Here is a 21,870-nt window from a genome sequence, read left to right as displayed (position 1 = left end):
GAAGAGGGACAATAATAATAATAATATTCACGATGTTTTTTTTGTAAAAAGCTGCCGATGACCACAAACACCCATCTCAAGTTAGTCAGCAAACACCAAAAAACCCCACCTATTTACACAAATATAAATAAATACTTAGTGTCCTAAGTAATACATACCTCACGTTTGTATTGATATCCAGAAGTGACCAGTACCCAGTTTCACAAGGTATAGTTAGCTTAACAAAACATTGATGCAGTAGTTTACTCTTTCACCACTGTAGACCATAATGGACTCACCCAGATAAATGTATGGTAGAGTCTACTAAACTTACTAAGGGGTGAAAAGGTTAACTCTAAAAAATCTGAAAAATTGAGGTTCAGAATTAATATCTACTGCACTGGGATTTATAGAGACTACCTGAGGATCAGAAACAAAAGAATTTCACAAACTTCTCAATCTAAAATTTTATAATGCAGTTTAATCTAAAATATCAGAAAAATTTGAAATTCGGAATTAAAATCTATTGTACAGGGATTTATAAAATCTATCTGTGGATAAGAAACAAAAGAATTTCAAAAACTTCTCAAAGTAAAATTTATAATTCTAACATAAGCTTTCTAGGACTTGAAGAACCGGACCTGGTGTTCTGGCACAGCAATTCAAGTGTAGCCAATAACTACACATCATGAGTGGATATACACGAGTCTGGTCAAGAGTTAACACTACGAGTCAAACAAACACACTATGGCCCTGTCTTCTAACGGTGACAGGCAAAAGTCTTAAAATATATAATGATTAATATCAGTTTCAACCTGAGTTTTACATACCCACCAAAACACAAATTAATTCTTGTACTCAACCAGCAGGACAAAAAATATCAACAATAAGGATTTAAAATCAAACAAATAAGTATTAAATGATCGATATTTCAAAACTATAACACTCAAATATCTTCCCCTTATTTGCTCCGTTCATATTTTAAGAAATAAGTTTTACAAACACTTAATAAAATCTATATTTCTATATCAATATATATTAACTCTTATATACTGTGTAAGTGGATATTTTCGCAGTGCGGATAAGTTCGCGTTTTCCGCGTTGAGTAAATGAGCGCAAACATATCCACACGCGAATACGTATTAACATATTTTATAGATCATAGATTAACAGATTATATATAGACTTCATAAATATTGCCACACGTGAAAACACTGAAGAGAAATTCAACAACAAAAATCTTGATACTCAATCAGGAGTTTTCGACTTCTATGAGACGAATGCTACATAAAGTAATTAACATATTGCAGGGCAGCAGTATTACGAAGTAGTACCAGCATGCCACGTTCGTATGAACACAGTGGTTTCGTCAACAAACCATTCGGATTTATGTGTTTCGCCTGCGCCCCGCTTTGGCCATCAATGAACATGTCAAGTTTGGTTGGTCTAGCACTTAAATGCAAAACACGTGATGCTGATGAAGATGCTAACAAAGTCAATGGACCATGAAAGGTAGGCTGCATCCAGCACTTGATGCATGAGTTGAGATGCATCTACGGTCCAAGTTTGGTTGGTCTAGCACTTATATTTTAAGTGAAACTAACTTAAACGCAAAATCTTAAAGTTGACGCCGCCGTCGTCGCTGGAATAGCAACACCTTAGTCTCGCTTCCGCTACTTCGTGGCGGGAAGACAAAAACAAAACGATCAAGGACCTTGCACCAATACCAATGTTTTTGTGGCCTTGGAGATACATTTGCAAAATATACTTTCTTAGCACAAACAGCAGCCAAACCTGCACGAGACCATATTTATTACAGAAAACACTTGTGTGTTGTTACTGTTTTAAAAGCTGTAACTTTTATGTTAGGCCAAAACATATGCGTTTCAGGTAACATGCCAGAAAATTAGGATAGGGCGGTAGACAAATAATTTCGGCGAGGTTTGCATGGCTATTTTATTAATCTTGGATGCAAGTAGGTGATAAAACATTCTAGGGTCGGCAGTGAAGTCTAGGGTAGGGCGGGATACCTGAAACACACAGATTTGTTTGGTCTTAAATGCATCTGTGTTGCAATGTTAGCGACCACCTACCACAAGAGTACACTTTACGAACTTATCGAAGGTTGTCACAGAACAAAGGATTTATTACCATTTTTTCGTTTATAATCCCTTTTGCATTTCAAGGATATTTCTAAAAGTGAGTCCATCATTAAGCAGTCTGAGACCTCAGTCCTACATGTAATATCAATTTGTAGAATTCAATATCTCACACACAAATTACACTTTCATAAAAATGCAACCTAAGAAATGCATAACCACTCAAATTTGTATCAAAATCAATATTAATAACTATTTCATGATACTGTTGCAGGGCCAAGAATGTCCAATAATCAAATATTGATTAAACCATATTTCTCCTGGAACTGTGTCTACAGTGGATAGCTAAAGCCTATATCAACGCTATAGTGTATCCTAGTGTACACTCACATTCTGATATGGAAATCAAAATATAATTTAAATTAAAATTTCATTTACGGTCTCGGACATGGGTAAAATTGTAAATTTTAATATCATATAGTACTATAACTAATATGACAATGCCACATTTACCTGTTTACATGAAAAATAACATCAATAGAAATGTAGAGTGAAGAGAGTATCCCCCTTTGCCACTACTTCATATAAGGCAACTAGCAATATTTAAAAATTGAAAATAAGAATTAAAAATTTTAAATAAAATTTTACAACAATCATAAATGAAGTTTTATCAAGCTAGGCTGGATATTCTTGTTGGCTCGGATCGTAGCGCGCAGTACCTGATGAAAAAAACAAGTAGTCTGAGTGCATGTGCCTGTTTATGTCCAATCGAGAAAGTAACCTGCCTGCGATCGTTTTTGTTTAAGTGGATTGCGCCATCCACTGCGCCCCCCAACGCTTCAGCAGTATTGCACTTCAATATACAACGCTACATACCAGATAACTATAAAGCAAACCAGTATCACAAATTCTACTTTGACCAAACGTTTTTTTTTTTTATATTTTGAGGTAAATTTAATAATCCATATAAGTGTAGATAAGATATGTGCTTGTAAAAATATACAGATATACAATGGATATTAACTGGCAAGGTAACGATAAGTCATATTGTATTCCATTTCTTTTGCAGGCATCTCACATGTTGACAACAAAACATGTTTGGAGATACCTATACACATTGTCAGCCCTTAATACAAAACAGTCAATTCTTACACAAATCAGGAGATCTTGTTCATTACATACATCGTCAGTCCTTGTGAACATTTACACACATCGTCAGTCCTTGTGAACATTTACATACATCGTGAGTCCTTGTGAACATTTACATACATCGTCGGTCCTTGTGAACATTTACATACATCGTCAGTACTTGTGAACATTTACACACATCGTCAGTCCTTGTTAAAATTTAGATACATCGTCAGTCCTTGTGAACATTTACCCACATCGTCAGTCCTTGTGAACATTTACATCCATCGTCAGTCCTTGTGAACATTTACATACAGCGTCAGTCCTTGTGAACATTTACACACATCGTAAGTCCTTGTGAACATTTACATACATCGTCTGTCCTTGTGAACATTTACACACATCGTCAGGCCTTGTGAACATTTACATACATCGTCAGTACTTGTGAACATTTACACACATCGTCAGTCCTTGTGATCATTTACATACATCGTCAGTCCTTGTGAACATTTACCCACATCGTCAGTCCTTGTGAACATTTACAGTCACCGTCAGTCCTTGTGAACATTTACACACATCGTCGGTCCTTGTGAACATTTACACACATCGTCACTCCTTGTGAACATTTACACACATCGTCAGGCCTTGTGAACATTTACATACATCGTCAGTCCTTGTGGATATCTACACTATTTTTGACATTAAGAACACCTTCCTGTTCCTCTATCACTTATCCTCCTTTCTGTGATAATGTTTTTAAATATTTATAGTTTATCAAACTAGCACTTTACTACTGTTATACATTAACACCTTACTACCAAGCGTGAATGATGAAAAATTCCATTTCTTTTGCAGGCATCTCACATGTTGACAAAAAAACATGTTTGGAGATACCTATACACATTGTCAGCCCTTAATACAAAACAGTCAATTCTTACACAAATCAGGGGAGCTTGTTCATTACATACATCGTCAGTCCTTGTGAACTTTTACATACATCGTCAGTCCTTGTGAACATTTACACACATCGTAAGTCCTTGTGAACATTTACATACGTCGTCTGTCCTTGTGAACATTTACATACATCGTCTGTCCTTGTGAACATTTACACACATCGTCAGGCCTTGTGAACATTTACATACATCGTCAGTCCTTGTGGATATCTACACTATTTTTGACATTAAGAACACCTTCCTGTTCCTCTATCACTTATCCTCCTTTCTGTGATAATGATTTTAAATATTTATAGTTTATCAAACTAGCACTTTACTACTGTTATACATTAACACCTTACTACCAAGCGTGAATGATGAAAAATTCCATTTCTTTTGCAGGCATCTCACATGTTGACAAAAAAACATGTTTGGAGATACCTATACACATTGTCAGCCCTTAATACAAACCAGTCAATTCTTACACAAATCAGGAGATCTTGTTCATTACATACATCGTCAGTCCTTGTGAACTTTTACATACATCGTCAGTCCTTGTGAACATTTACCCACATCGTCAGTCCTTGTGAACATTTACATACATCGTCAGTCCTTGTGGATATCTACACTATTTTTGACATTAAGAACACCTACCTGTTCCTCTATCACTTATCCTCCTTTCTGTGATAATGTTTTTAAATATTTATAGTTTATCAAACTAGCACTTTACTACTGTTATACATTAACACCTTACTACCAAGCGTGAATGATGAAAACGTATAAACAGTTTCAAAAGAAAAGAATACTTTAAAAAAAAATAATTAAAACATATAATATTCATTCACCGGTTTTGTCTTTGGTCTTACAAAACTGTTATAACACGTCTTTACTCCATGCTGACAATCTGTCAAACAGGATAACCTTCATTTAACAAACATATTCTTAGATGAGCTACCTCTGTATTACTGAGCCACCTCTGTATTACTAACGCCTGTCAAAAGCATGTTTTTTTTAACAATCACCGGCAGAAAAGGGCCCCTGTAGAAGTCACCTGTCTAAGTAAAACGGGCAAGTATTTATGAAACCATTGTTGTCCTCGGCCGTGAATTATGTACTTAAATCGTGCGAGACAGTCAAAATGCCAGGTCCAGGCATCCAGAACAGTTTTTCCATATACATGTCTCCTCAAATTCTTCAAAACTATTAACACAATTTGAATTTTATAATTGTGACATCGGAATCAGAAACGGTGTGTGAGCACATTATCTGAATGTGAGGATGATAACGGTTTCATGGATACTGGCTCTTCTCAGTAAAACTATCACCTGTCTACAAAGACCATCTCTGTATAACAACTACTGTCTACATGGAACACCTGTATATAACTATCACCTGTGTACAAGGCCATACTCTAAATAACAACCATCAAGTATACTGTGGGACTAGCTAAAAGAAGTTAAAAAAAAATCTCCAGTATTTAGTAAACTCATTCACCCCTGAAATTTCATAATGAACTATTCCAACCTTTGAATTGGGAGATTTCAAATGTGTCTTCAGGGGTGAATGAGTTAATGTTTCTTTTTTCAGTCCAGTATTTTTACTGGAAAAAGAACAATACTAATATTATCATGATAGTAAAATAAATTTTCAAACGTATCTATAATCAAATGTGACACAAAAGGTATTTACCCTTTCACCACTGTAGACCATAATGGACTCATCCACAACAATGAATGGGAGAGTCTACTAAAGTTACATAGGGGTGAAAGGGTTAATTCTCAGTAATTTTTTCATGAGTTGTCTAAAAGGCCACCACTATATCGCAATGTATCACATGTGTAGTTAGACATTCCGTTTGATTGGAGGAATGCACCGGGTCTTAATATTCTCAAAAATTTAATGGTTAATTCTCAGTAAATTTTTCATGAGTTGTCTAAAAGGCCACCACTATATCGCAATGTATCACATGTGTAGTTAGACATTCCGTTTGATTGGATGCACCAGGTACAATATTATCAGAAAACAAAGACCATCATAACATAATTAGTAATATCATCAACAGGTATTGATTTCAGACTAAATCTACTAAATCTATTTTTTGTCTGCAATTTTTTGATTTAGAAATTAATAAACCCGTTATTCTTTGCAATGGTTACGAAATCGTTATAAACATTAGAACATCAGCGAAATATATCTGAAGAACGTAATGATGTTAAAATAAATCTGAAGAATTAAGCCAACTATTGGTCCACCATTCTCAACTTTCCAGAAGGTTTCCCTCAACCAAGTTTTCGACACCCCTGATATATGTCATGACCAATAGAAGACACGATGTTAGCTGGTGGATTGACAGGTGCATGACCAATCGCTAGGCTGATGCATGTCCTTTGAAGATTAGGACATCCGACATCAAAGCCAGTCAATTTTACCATTACATTTCGCTCCCATGCGATTGTTTTGATGTACATCAAAAGATCAAACTAGTCTCTCTGCATATTCCACAAGGTGGTGGTTACAGAACCTTTGATTTTGTCATGAAATAACTTCTGCTTTCAGCGTCGTTCTAATATCTGCAAAAACTGGACTCAACAAAAAACGTTATAACAATAGCCACCAGAGATGAACATTTACAAATGAATCTATCAAATGTTAAATCCAGCAAATGCCCGTTTTTTATACATCCATTCCATACTAAACCAACAAAAACTTCGCTTCAGTAACGATAACTGAACATAGTTTTCCTAAATTGTTTCTAAACAGATGTTATCTGACCTTTATATATATCGAACCATATCTCCATTCCTTGTAGTAAACAAATTCCAGGAATATTTCCCAGATGTCATTGTTTTATTTGATATATCAGCAACACCTGAACAACTATTCATAAAAAAATATAAAAAAAAAATGTCACTAAATAAAACTGAAATATGTTCAGAAAGGTATGGAATAGAAGAGTATTATGATTATAATTTTTTTCTTCTTCAAAAGTCACCTTTTGGTATAAGTTTATTACGAATATTGAATTTACTCTAAACTTGAAATATAGTCAAAGAGTTCATATTTCTTATAATAAAAAATGCTTTTTCTGAAGTATGTATATTCTCACTGAAATGTTTTTTACCCGATTTATTTTTTCCATTATCATAAAACAATTTTCTCAGCAGATGTTTTCAAATGTTTTAAACAAAATATGTATTTAAAAAGTAGCAGTTAACATTATAAACTTAAGGTAATGGATACCACTCTATCAGTCACAATCGCAAAGAAGAGTTCCACATGTTTTTTTTCTATTCTCCCTTCTATACAGAAGATAAAAGAGTAGAGTTACTTCCCCTGTCAAGTATTTTGTATGCTTTGCGTCTATAAATTGCTGGACACTTGTTATGATGCTGTGCTTGCACAAGTATAATTCCTGCATGGCAGCAAAAGTAAAATGTTGGCTTTGCAATGTTAGGGTCAGAAGTTTGACCTCTGCAGTTACGTTTTATTTTTGATTTAATCATTAATTTTCTTTTGAAAATGCCTAACAGTAGTGACAATGGTTATGATATGGTTTAACTTATTAACCCCCTGAAGACATATTTGAACTCTTCCAATTCAAAGGTTGGAATAGTTCATTATGAATTTCAGTGGTGAATAAGTTAACTAAATGGTACCCTTTACCTTAAGTGCCAATAAGCATAATTTCAAAAACTAAACTATGGAAACCTTGAAGGAGTACACATGCTTGATAGTATTTTTTTTCTCTCTCGAGGAATATGGTCCAGATTACTAGACATAGGAAACATACAATCTACAAGAGTTATTTAATGTCGCAAATTTAAAACAGTAAACATTAGCACTGTAGTGCTATTCTAGCAACTGTATCAGCCGCACAGGAAACACAGACTTGTATCTAAACAAGGAATATAGAGGATGAGGACTCATGATCAGCACCAAACTCTGTAGGATTACCGTAATTGATGGAATAACAAATAAATCTTTCTGTGAGGTAAGTATTTTCCTTTTCTTCAGTAGGTGACAATTTACAGTGACAATTGCACTCCATCAAGGAGATCTGTCACTTAATGGATGATGATGATGAGGAATTTAATATGGTAAATATGGTATATTTCATTGTTTAATGTCAAAGGTCAAAGTAGGTGCCGATCAAAGTGAATTCTTATCTATATATCCAGCTTTTTTTCTATACCAGCAGGCAATATTCAATACTCAAGGTTTTCCCCGGACAACGATTATCTATCAATAACAATTTAAAATGTCTTCATCATGGACGAGTTCATCACAGCTCTGGCCAGCACACTGCCACAATAATTTCATTTCTGAATGAGCATATTTACAATAACTATACATTTGTCAATTAAATGTTCTCATAATCTTAAAATAATTACATCTTATAACCAAATCAGATAATGTGTAAGATGGTGTGTACATACTGTACAACAGCTTGGATGTTTAAATAAGGACTTCAGAATCTCTCGTCTAGGAACCTCAACACGACTTCAAACCACAATAATGTCACATTGAAAATACCCTAAAACCTTCATATTGAGCCACAACTTATTTTAATTTTTTGTAAGAAATATAAGGCTTTTATTTTTTAAAGTAGTCCTTTTTTTCAAAATCATTCAATGAGTTGTCAATGGCTTGTTTTCAAATCTGTCTGCTTAACTCTTTCACCACTGTAGACTATAGTGGACTCATCCAGATCAATGCATGGTAGAGTCTACTATAATAGCATAGGGGTGAAAGGGTTAAGCATGCAATTATATAAAGTTCTGCAGGTGTTTTAATGAAATCAAAATTCTTTTTTCTCTTCTTTGATGAAATTGTTGCAATAATTAATAAATTATACAATGTGGTGTCAGCTGTAAAACCAATTCACCCCTAAAGTTACATTGGAACCTTACCAAATCAAAGACTGGGCAAGTCCAGTGTAAAAATGCAGGAGTGAATAAGTTAAGACCAACAGTGCAGCAAAATGTGCCTCCAACCTGGAATCCAATGCACATTTTTAACCCTTTCACCCCTATGTAACTTTATTAAACTCTACCATGCATTGATCTGGATGAGTCCATTATGGTCCACAGTGGTGAAAGGGTTAAGGCCTGTCAATTTTCAAAGGGAGATAAAGATCAACATGTGTTTTTTCTGAAAGGAATCAAAAGATAATTTTCAAAGCCAACCTGTTTTGAAATCAGTATTATTATGGAGGTTTTAGTGTATTCTCAATTTCAATTTTAAGAGCCCCACCTCCTCCATCAGCTCATCTTCTAATTCCATATGAAGAAATTAGAGAGGGAGATCAAATATTTCTACCAGTAGTGGCTCAATGCTTTCCACTTTCATTTTGAGTAACATTTTTGTGTGAAGTTCGTTGATGTCACGAAGGTCTGTCAGCTTCATGATAACCTTGGCAAAGAGAATCTTTTCATCAGGGAAGCGTGCGCCTACATAGGCCTGCAGAATCTGGGCGTAGCATTCCTGAATCTCCTCAATCTTATGTGTCTCTTCAAGGCCCGGACGATCTGATGAAAACAATGACAGCATTATAAGTATTTTGAGCATTAGGACATCCCCATGGATGGTTTTCATGAGTGACTTGATAAAAGTTGCGTAAGACATAAACATAGCACGAGTTTCACTGTTCCCATTCTTAAGCAGTTCAGCTCCGATCTTCGCTGCTGGTGAATCCCCTAACGTTCCATCCTTAACCTTCTGTTGAAATTGAGCACGCAATTGACTTAAGTCTGCACCTCCTGAAAACTTGGCACGCAACTGACTTAAGTCAGCGCCACCTGAAAACTGGGCACGCAGTTTTTCGATGTCGAGTGAGGCTCCAGTCCTGGAGCATGAGGTAGATGAAGAAGTACTGCTAACTTCCATCTTTATTCCAGCCGTGTCTGGCAGTACCGGACTGGACTTGTCTTTAGGAGGGAACACATTGTGAAGCTTGGTGAGGTCTAGATCAGCAGGATGGTTGTTATCATTGGCAGCGACATTACTGGTCTGTGAGCTATGAGGTAGACTTGTACCAAGTGGTTCTTTACCAGGCAAACTTGTAGAATTGGCCTGGTCATTCTTCAAACAAGTTTTGGTGCTCAGATTCCATGATTCGGTCGCAACATCATAATTAACTGCTGACCGCAACATCATTATTTCTGTAACAGAACCTTTCAGCAAAGCAATCTGATCTTCTTTTGTTACCATTTTAAAAAATTCAATGTTTTTAGCCAATTTTATTACTCTACGTACAAAACCCTCTGCTACATTGATGAACTCTGTAGCATTAGTTGGTATACTTTTAATTTCTGTTGAAGTGTTGGCAAGAAAGGCACTTTGCTCATTAGCCCGCAATAGTTCTCTCAATACACTACGATTAATTTCCGGCATCTTGCTGATGGTATCTTCTGTAAGTTCCTGCGATTCTATCCAAGAAGGACAAGCCTCATCTTCCTGCGTTGAACGGGAACTTTTCAGTTCATCAATGTTTTCTTGTTTTAATTTTGAAAGCATACCTAATTCTTTTTCTGAAAGATTCGGAAATGTGGAGCGTAACTCATCACGACTTTGTGAGCAGATTTTTGCCTCGAACTCTTCGGAGAGTTCCACAGATGTGCTAGCACACGATTCCTCCAGTGGTAACTGTCCATGTTTCTTTAATTTGTTAATTATGATCTTCTGCTTCCGTACTTTTTTCTGTTGTTCATCTGGAAAAAAGAACAATGCTTTTATTTATATTCAAATAATTATACCTCATGATAGTAATACATGTGTTTTTCTAGGGTCTATATGTTTGGTTTTGGTTTGTTTTTGTTTTACGTCCTATCAACAGCTATGGTCATAAGGACCTGCCAGGTTTTGTGGTGGAGAAAGCCGGAGTTCCCGAAAAAACCCACCGACCTACGGCCAGTACCTGGCAACTGCCCTTTGTAGGCCTCAGCCCATGACCCAGTGGTGGAGGGCTAGTGGTAGCAGAATGTCAGACGCCTTACCACTTGGCCACTGGCCCCGGGTCTTAAAGTACAAAATGTCAGTGAAACCCAGCATCCTTAACAGGTGTTTTGTATAGATCATTATTAAGTTTTTTCCATGTAGCTCATACTCACCCAGACGATGACTTTGTGACACTTGTTAATTTGATATATTAGGGAATATTAAGAAAGTCAATGAAGCTGAAAATGTTGGTGAAAGTCAGCATCACCAACAGGTGTTTTGTAGAGTAATCTTAATTTCCTCAATCTGATGCAAGTATTATCCATATCACACCTATAACTTCACAGATAAGGACAGGTGCTTGCTTAAAAAGTGCTTGCCAGCGAAACTAGCTAGTTATTTATCAACTTTGAACTAGAGAAGAGGAGAAAAGCAACTCCTGACTCCAGGTATCCATAAATGTATTTAATACTATTGACTTCATACAGAGTGACTTTATTAATCACACGTAAAATTTGCAGGAATGTACAATTTAGCCTACATGCTGAAATGTAGGCTAAATAAGGCATTAAAACAAAATATTACATATGTTTCAAAAACATATAAGTGTAATTCTAATTTATTTCAAAACATTTTTATTTTATGACCGGACATTTCGCTAACTATCGATTAGTAGTGAAAAGAACCATTTTGGCCTGTATTATAAACATAACTTACATTGAATATGTTTGCAAATCCTAATTTTTTAATTAAGAACATAATTTCAAAGAAAAATTAAAAAAGAATGCCTTCAGACAATTATGTAGTATTTAGAGTAACAATGCATTTCATGAATTCAAAAGCCCTCACAGAGTTCACCATTCACCCCTAAAGACACATTTAAACCCTTCCAATTCAAAGGTTGGAATAGTTCATTTTGAATTTTCAGGGGTGAATGAGTGAATCTACAAAATTAGTGCACCTACTGTGTATATAATAGGCCACTATGTACATGCCCCGAGTATCTCAGCCATGCCTCTTTTAACTGATTATACACAAGAGTTATCTCCCTTATTGATTATCTGTATACACCAGCAAGGAAAATCCTGGCATTTGAGAGCAGTAGGCCATTTCAGTAATATTTCATCTATTTCAAAATTAAGAGATGCCATTCTATGTAAAATTAAAAGAAAGTTGGAACATGGAGAGGTCAATTTCAGTTTTGAGGGGTCAATGGCCCGGCCCCATGGCCCCTCCAGGATTATCCCTGTATCAGTAAAGCCTCTTAGTATTTACAAGATGTTATCCCCATAATAGAGTATAGATCTATGGAAAGGATTTAATGTCCTAATTGAGTATTAACAAGAGTTATGTCCCTTACTGATTATCAAAGTACATCAGTAAAACCTCTTAGTATTTACAAGACGTCACCATTACTGAATATCAATGTACATGATTAAATGTCATTATACTCACTCTCGGTATCAACAAGAGTTATGCCCCTTCCTGCCTCTCTTTCTATATCAATTATGCCCTTTAATTATCACTTCTATCTGTCTATGAGTTTTCTCTTAATGAGTATTTATGTTCATTATTTACTGCCCTTAGTGAGTATCTTAAAGAGTTATGCCCCCTTAAATGAGGATTTTCATGTAAGTGTGCACTATTTTCATATCGTTCCTTCGATTTTAAAAGAGATAAGGGCCTAACCAAACTTCTAAAGGCATTACCTGCCACTTACTTTATTTCCTAAAGGGTTATGTCCCTTACTGAATATCACAACAAGTTATTACTCTATGTACATCTTGCAGGTCACACCATCAATATTTACCTTCACAGGCAACCATCTTATGACCAGCACGAGTCATTCAAATCTCCCATATTCCCTTTACATGACCCACAACCATGCACACTGTATGTGCAGGAAAATATCCACTTTCCAGAATTATCACTTTATTAAGCTTTCTCCAGCCTTTTCTCTTTACCAAGTTTTTACTAGAGTTATTCCACTTTATGAGTATCTGCAATAGTTAAGCTCCTTACTGAGTTTCTGCAACAATTAAGCCCCTTACTGAATATCTACTAGAGTTATGCCTCTTACAGGGTTTCTTCATGAGTTATGTCCCTTTATGAGTATCCTGAATAATTAAGACACTTACTAAGTTTCTACTAGAGTTATGCCCCTGACAGGGTTTCTTCATGAGTTATGCCCCTTTATGAGTATCTACAATAATTATTCCCCTTACTGAGTATCATGTCTTTCCGCATGCCGACTGTAAAGCACTTTTGGAGTCGGCATCTCTTACAGAAGGAGCGCGACTCCACATTGACGTCACACTTCCCCTCACAGCGCCCTCGTATCGTCTGCAAAGACAAACAAAAAATGACTTTGAATAAAAAGAAGTGGAGAATCAATTTCAGAAGCATTCAACAATGGTTTCACATTACATTTTTTTGAGAGATCATTATCGTAAAATTCCTTCTGAGAGGTTGTCAAATTTCTTGATTTATAGTCCATCAACAATTAACTTTTCATTTTCTTCTTGTGAATGAAACCATATTAAAATGAAAATGAAGCAGGTTTTTTTCCTGAAAATTAAAATGCTTTATTAATTTTAAGTTAATGTGAAATTTATCAGGTGCAACGTATGCTGCTCTGCCGGTCCCAGAATATTAATTTCAGGGTCATATCATAGTTATGGTTTATATATGTTAATATAATTAAAATTTTCAATGAAGACCCAGACAGTTCTCCTGCTAACCACAAAAGGAGTATTGAAAAGCTGAACAACGCCTGTGCAGGTCGGATCTCAAGTAAAGATTTTTCTTCGGTAGGACATAGAATAAAATTATTTATAGTCTAAACCAAATTTGTTAGTGCAGATAGTGAAGATCTAGCTGGTTTGGAGTGGAGATTAATTAGTTGTAACTCGGTTAGGGAAGATTTATCAGAGAGGAAATCATGCGCTGATAAGATAAATTAGAGTGGAAATTCATCGGAGCGCAAATATTTTGGACAGCAGTTACATCAGTGCCAAAACCCTTCGGGAATGGAGATTTTCGTGCAGAATTATTGAAAGAATTTTGTTTTGCAAACTTGCAAACTTTAAATTTCTCATAATTTTCGTTTCTGATCATTTTTGAATGGTTCATTTAGGGAACAAACTTATACTGTATTTGGAGATTTGTGACTGTATATTGTAATTATAATATCACAAATTAAGTTTTACTAGCCATGGTGCATAACATCGCAAATTTAGTTTTACGTACGGTGACAAATATGTCAAAATACTGTAGGATTATCACCATATATATTTTTATCTCCTGAAATTACCTAAAGAAATAACAATTTTAAAACGTTTTTGTGTGTTTTCTTCAATATATGGGTCTCTCTACCGAATCGGTGAAGTCCGAAACATTCAAAGTGAGGCAAAATAAAATTGACCTTTCGGGATCATGCTATTGTTTGTGATATCACTAAAAATGAATTTCATGTGTCGGGGTCAGTGACATTATCAACAATCGCCATAATATTGTAAATGAAAAAAATTCAGACAGTATATGGTCATAAATCCACACAAATTTTTTTCAGTTCACCAACCAAATGGCATGTTACATTTCAAATAAATAACAATTATCGTACTTGGGTTTTTTTGGGTTAAATTTTGAAATGTTTTAAATATAAGATCATAGAAAACACTTATATTAACAGGTTTATGAAACTTTCAATTAAATAACAATTATAGTATTTTAATTTTTTGGTTAAATTTTGAAATGCTTTAAATATAAGATCACAGAAGACACTTGTTTGTACAGGTATATGTACATATTTAAACTTTCAATATTTATCAAGGCTGTGACAATAACAAAGAAATGTATGTTTAATTGGAGTTTAAATAGTCTCCAATGCACAATACAGAGCTAATTTAGAACTAATTGAATTGTTCTTGTTTGATTGGAGTTTAAATAGTCTCCAATGCACAATACAGAGCTAATTTAGAACTAATTGAATTGTTCTTGTTTGATTGGAGTTTAAATAGTCTCCAATGCACAATACAGAGCTAATTTAGAACTAGTTGAATTGTTCCTGTTTGATTGGAGTTTAAATAGTCTCCAATGCACATTACAGAGCTAATTTAGAACTAGTGGAATTGTTCTTGTTTGATTGGAGTTTAAATAGTCTCCAATGCACAATACAGAGCTAATTTAGAACTAATTGAATTGTTCTTGTTTGATTGGAGTTTAAATAGTCTCCAATGCACAATACAGAGCTAATTTAGAACTAATTGAATTGTTCTTGTTTGATTGGAGTTTAAATAGTCTCCAATGCACAATACAGAGCTAATTTAGAACTAATTGAATTGTTCTTGTTTGATTGGAGTTTAAATAGTCTCCAATGCACAATACAGAGCTAATTTAGAACTAATTGAATTGTTCTTGTTTGATTGGAGTTTAAATAGTCTCCAATGCACAATACAGAGCTAATTTAGAACTAATTGAATTGTTCTTGTTTGATTGGAGTTTAAATAGTCTCCAATGCACAATACAGAGCTAATTTAGAACTAATTGAATTGTTCTTGTTTGATTGGAGTTTAAATAGTCTCCAATGCACAATACAGAGCTAATTTAGAACTAATTGAATTGTTCTTGTTTGATTGGAGTTTAAATAGTCTCCAATGCACAATACAGAGCTAATTTAGAACTAATTGAATTGTTCTTGTTTGATTGGAGTTTAAATAGTCTCCAATGCACAATACAGAGCTAATTTAGAACTAATTGAATTGTTCTTGTTTGATTGGAGTTTAAATAGTCTCCAATGCACAATACAGAGCTAATTTAGAACTAATTGAATTGTTCTTGTTTGATTGGAGTTTAAATAGTCTCCAATGCACAATACAGAGCTAATTTAGAACTAATTGAATTGTTCTTGTTTGATTGGAGTTTAAATAGTCTCCAATGCACAATACAGAGCTAATTTAGAACTAATTGAATTGTTCTTGTTTGATTGGAGTTTAAATAGTCTCCAATGCACAATACAGAGCTAATTTGGAACTAGTGGAATTGTTCTTGTTTGATTGGAGTTTAAATAGTCTCCAATGCACAATACAGAGCTAATTTAGAACTAATTGAATTGTTCTTGTTTGATAGGAGTTTAAATAATTTTAACCAAAGTGGGCAATACCTTCCCATTACATTTTGAATGTGGCAGCTGAGTTTCCATGACAACAGTAGTGCACTAGACCTGTTGTCATGACGCCAGACTCATACACTTTTTATTGCAAATTGAAGCACTTTCTACACCAAGACCACAGCTAATCCGACAACATATTTATGGGTGTGGGTTTAAAGACCAATCCTAAGGGAATTAAACTTTAGTGTTGAACAGGTATTTTCAGACAAAAATCAACCAAAGAAATCCTTACTATTCAGTGAATCAACTTAAACCTCAAGATATTTTCGCTCTCTGCACCCCTGGAATTTGTCATAGCACAGAGATAGCTGTTTGATTGGTCTCAGTTAAAATAATCTGACCAATCGCGGCTGATACCAGTCCTTTTACGAATAACATTAAGACTGAATCAATTTTTTCGGCTACACTGAAACTTTTAAATCATTTCCAGGCCGGATTTGATTTTACTAATTATCACGGAAAGAAGAAAATGGGCTTGAGCAGAGAATCTGAGTGTGAGTATGAAACAGTTTCATGAGTACGGGCCCTGAACTCACAATTCCCTGTGAGACTTAATTACCAACTCTTTTGGATCCCACTATGATCTCAAAGTAACGGGACTAATCAAAATTTTGAAGAAAAAGTTCAGGTCTCACATGAAAAATTTCTACAGAACTCACTGACTACAAATCTTAAGTCAGTAGTAAAAATTAGGGTTTATAAGGAAATGCTGCAGACCAGGAATATTATATTAATATAATCCATCCCTGATGTGAGGTATGGATAAGGTTATTCAAACCCAAGGGATGAATTATTGAGCAGGAGACCCGAGGCTTTGCTGAGGGTCATTAGCTCAATATTTTATCCCGAGGGTTTAAATAACCTTATCCTTACCTCACATCAGGGATGGATTCTATTTCTTGCTTATTACCTAAAACCCTTAAAAATAGCTGCTCTTCTAGTAAAGTTGTAAACTGTCCACACATTCTGATTTGCATATGAAGCCTGGATGACAATTATTAGTGACGTCAATGACCCTGACTGACCCCAAAACGTCATTAAATGACGTCACGAACAATAGCGTGACCCCAAAAGGTCACTATAATTCCCCCGCCAGTCTGCGTACTAGACCCGTGGGTCGGATAGAATTTTCCAGCACCGCCGGAAATGCAGATATCTCGGTCTAGTATGCAAGAAATAATTATCCAACACAGTTAAGGAATATCAACCAAACAGCATACTTGCCATGGGGAGGTCTTCATCACGCTCAAAATTAAAACCTGAATAAAATGTGTGTATGTAATGTTACCCCCTAGAGAAAAATTTAAAATAAAAAACACCCTTTAAATGACATATTCTGAGCTGTTATTTCAGGTGAAATAATTAGATCTTAGAAGATAAGAATAGCTTAGCAAATTCACTGGTTGTGAATGCTAAAATAAGGGTCCAAAATTGGAAGCCTTCAGCTTCTAAAAGGGAGGGTTTGCACTAGTTTGAGACAGCTTGTAAAATCAACATCTTAGTTTGAAGGATAATCGTATTATACAATGGTGACGTATTAAATCCCTCAATGAGAAATAACAAATCTACACAGATGTAGGTCAATAAGAAACAGGTGTTGGTTCGGATACACTTCAGGTTTGTAGGTATTATAAAGGTCCTCTTATGAAACACAACTGAAAACTCTTACCATTTGTCAGCAGCTTTTATAAGAACAAATCTATCAAATCTCAAACTATACCTAATTATAAATCCCCCTCCATTGACCTTTGGGGGGCAGATTCTTCAATTATCGTTTTCATTTCCTTACTTTTGAAATCATTACACAATTTGCTACCTCTTGCTTTTTTCTAGATTTAAACGGATATTTAGTGCAAACCCCCCCCCCAAAAAAAATTTGGACATTTTACACTTAATTATACAAACAAGAGGCTAAGGGGCCCATGTCCAGGGATTAATCTGGGATTAAATAGGAATTTCCTAGTCCAGTTAGTCTGGTGACGATAAATTGCTGCCTGTAGACTTCAGGGCTCAATGGGAGAACAAGCAAGGAGATGGACTTTAACTCAATCACCCCTGAAATTTCATAATGAACTATTTCAACCTTTGAATTGGAAGAGTTCAAATGTGTCTTCAGGGGTGAATGAGTCAAACCGATTTCAGTGTTAACTTGATATGTCTTACTCAATCACATAGTGATTGATTATATTTAATTCAAAACAAAATAAAATTACAGATTAGAAAACAATGATTGTGTGATAGAAGTGTAAAATGTCCAAATTCAATGTATTCCCCAGAACTTAATTAAATTACCAATATATTACCCTCTTTGCCACGAATCTTGCGGAGGGGCTGTCTTTTTTTAACCCTTCCACCCGCCTGATCTCTGCCTCCAGGAGGGTCATGTCAACCCCTCTATTTATTTGAACTTTTCAAGAGGTTGGCCTAAGGATGCTAGCACCCACTTTGCTTCAATGCTGTGTAATAGTTTGACAGGAGATGTCATTTAGTACAGAAGTTGATGTATAACGGATTGACAAATGATGGAATAGCGATGTGCCCCAACAAAAGTACATCTAAAGTAATTCATACTAAGGTAAGATCACAAAATCTAACTCATTCATCCCTGAAGACACATTAAAACTCTTCCAAGTCAAATGTTGGAGTAGTTTATTATGAAATTTCAGGGGTGAATGAGTTAAAGGCTGTGGAAAAACTGAAAAACAGATTTCTTTTTTTCATCGGCCTAAAGTGTAGATTCACAAGTCAGGAATACCACAATACTATTAAGCTTGCCGCACTTTTGTCAGCAACCTTTAATNGCATAATAATTGGACGTGGTAAGTATTGTTTTTGATATAAAAAGAAGCTTTCAGATCTCATTAACATGGAAAATATAGATCAATACACAGAGCACAATTAGTATGTATAAATATAGATATCAGTCAGTTACTACATCCTAAATCTTATACCAGTACAACAGGACTGTCAGCAGATCTAATTACCTGTGGGAGGTAATTATAAGAGGCTACTGATGTGTGATCTGGCCATGTTAACCTTATGAGCACTCTGTGCACTATAAGCGGCTTGGAAAAGGATATGGGTTTGGAGTTGCAGGGTCTGGGTGGGAGGGTTTAGGGGCAGCTTTGTATGAACAATGTGTACTGGCAAGGATTCTACAGGGGTTTGTGGGGGCAGCTAAAAAATGTATGAACAATGATGGTAGACTGGCTACCAGCCCCTAAGTTTTTATGAAGAATTTTTTGGCTGCATTTTATTTCTAGCTTGTCCCCCCTAGTTTAGAAATTAGAATCAGACATCCAAGTGATCAAAAGTATTGGAGTTTATTTTTTTCTAAATGATTAAATATTGTAGAGACCGGGGCCAGTCTAGAACAATGGGTATACTGGCAAGGCTTCTTCAGTTGATTCCCTGATAAGATGTTATAAGGGGTGAGACCTGCCAGAACAGTTAGGTTTCCGGTTTCCTCCTACATTAAGAACCCGCCACCCTCCTCCCTGCACGCTAACATCCGGGCCATCAATAGTGATTAATAATGTAAGTCGAAACAACTTGTTTCATAATTGTTGTACAATAAGTAAAGTGTATTGGGTCTATGATGGGGCTATGGTATTAGAAGGCTGGGATTATAGGCAGGGATGCTAGCGTCCAGTTGTCATGGGTATATATGCTGGGGGTTGGGTATAAACAGATGGAGACTTGTAATTGGTATATAATATTGAAGGAAGTGGTCACGGGTATACATGCTACGGAATAAAGGTATGGCAGGACTTGGTACATTTGTACATATGTATTAGCAGGTTGGGTTCTGGCATGGATGCTAGAGATTGGCCATGGGTTTATGCTGATAATGCTTGGGGTTGAGTGTAATCAGGGTATGGGATGGGGACTTGGTATTAGCAGGCTGGGTATTAGCAGTGATGCAAGGGAGTTTTCATGGATATTATGCTGGAGGCTGGGTAGAGGCAGGGTCTGGGATGGGGACTAAAGCAGGCTAGGTATAGGCAGGGTCCAGGATGGGAACTTAGCAAGCTGGGTATAGGGAGGGTCCGGAATGGGGACTTAGCAGGCTGGGTATAGGCAGGGTCCAGGATGGGGACTTAGCAGGCTGTGTATAGGCAGGGTCCGGAATGGGGACTTAGCAGGCTGGGTATAGGCAGGGTCAAGGATGGGGACTTAGCCGTCTGGGTATAGGCATGGTCCAGGATGGGGACTTAGCAGGCTGGGTATAGGCAAGAGCAAAGTCAAATCAGTGTTGGAATCTTGAAACTGAAGAGAGCCGGTGTAGGCATGGAAATGGCCAAGGGTAAAGAAAGGTGGCTTGGGGGATAAATTTGTATTGGCATGGAGACAAGAAAATCACCATCATATACTGCTTACTCTAGACCAGTGGTCAGGAATTCTTACAAGCAGGGTGTCTGTGTAGAGACAGGAGATAAGCTGGGAACAGGCTGAAATGGATGCTAGTGTAAGCAGGGTGTCTGTGTAGACAGGAGATAAGCTGGGAACAACCTGAAAGGGATGCTAGTGTAAGCAGGGTGTCTGTGTAGACAGGAGATAAGCTGGGAACAGGCTGAAATGGATGCTAGGGTAAGCAGGGTGTCTGTGTAGAGACAGGAGATAAGCTGGGAACAGGCTGAAATGGATGCTAGTCTAAGCAGGGTGTCTGTGTAGACAGGAGATAAGCTGGGAACAACCTGAAAGGGATGCTAGTGTAAGCAGGGGATGGGAATAGGAACAAAAGTCATGGTAATCAATATAAACAACCCAAGATTGATGATCTAATTGTCATCAATGGATGAAACATAGTTCATCAGACATGATGAACTGTAACACATTTGTAATGGATTAAAAGTTGATGACTTTGGCAATTCAAAATTTTAATTTGAAAACATGTCAAAAATAAAAATATGAATCCTTGGTCACCTTTTTCAAAAGACTATAATGTCAAGTATTCTAGCAAAGAAATCACAGGCCCCTTTCACAGTTTAACACTTAAAACTTTAAGGTATAATTGCTTTATGAACATTGGGTAACTCATACATCCCCTGGTGATTTCTGCCCTTTCAACATTAGGTAACAGCCACCCCAAAATGATTTAAGAATAGTGACCATCAGGTATNTTAAGCTGATACGGCAGGAAGGATTTCAAACTGAAGCTGATACGGAGCCGTATCAGCTAAATGGCCTGGGGAGAACCCTGGCATACACCCTTAAGTGATTTACACCCTGTAACCATTATGTAGCATACATTCTTAAGTGAATTCTACCCTGTGACTGTTTAGCATAACCCGTAAGTGATTTCTACCTTGTAACCATTAAGTATAGCATACACCCTTAAGTGATTTCTACCCAGTGACTTTAGAGTAAATTACCCTGTAAGTTATTTCTACCCGACTATAATTAGGTAGCATACACCCTTAAGTTATTTCTACCCTGTTATCATAAGGTAACATACACCTCAAGTTATTTCTACCCTGTAATCATTAGGTAGCATACACACTTAAGTTATTTCTACCCTGTAATCATTAGGTAGCATACACCTCAAGTTATTTCTACCCTGTAATCATTAGGTAGCATACACCTCAAGTTATTTCTACCCTGTAATCATTAGGTAGCATACACC

General features: G+C 36.1%; 1 protein-coding gene across 2 annotated transcripts in view; it reads right to left on the bottom strand.

Moving 5' to 3' along the window:
* Positions 1 to 6,826: 6,826 nt before the first annotated feature.
* LOC110460438 (vitamin D3 receptor-like) overlaps positions 6,827 to 21,870 on the bottom strand; it is an 88,762-nt gene continuing 73,718 nt past the window's right edge. For both annotated transcript variants that reach the window (XM_021513341.1, XM_021513331.1), the window contains exons 3-4: positions 13,300 to 13,417; positions 6,827 to 10,848 (exon numbers count right to left, since the gene is read on the bottom strand). In XM_021513341.1, coding sequence (XP_021369016.1) covers positions 9,431 to 10,848; positions 13,300 to 13,417 — 1,536 coding nt within the window. In that variant the 3' untranslated portion in view covers positions 6,827 to 9,430. The remainder of the gene's footprint in view (positions 10,849 to 13,299; positions 13,418 to 21,870) is intronic.

The sequence above is a fragment of the Mizuhopecten yessoensis genome, unplaced genomic scaffold (genome assembly GCF_002113885.1).
Source record: "Mizuhopecten yessoensis strain PY_sf001 unplaced genomic scaffold, ASM211388v2 scaffold1375, whole genome shotgun sequence".
Classification (NCBI taxonomy): Eukaryota; Metazoa; Mollusca; class Bivalvia; order Pectinida; family Pectinidae; genus Mizuhopecten; species Mizuhopecten yessoensis.
The sequence above is the reverse complement of the archived record's forward strand: the minus strand, read 5'-3'. Positions and strand labels throughout refer to the sequence as shown.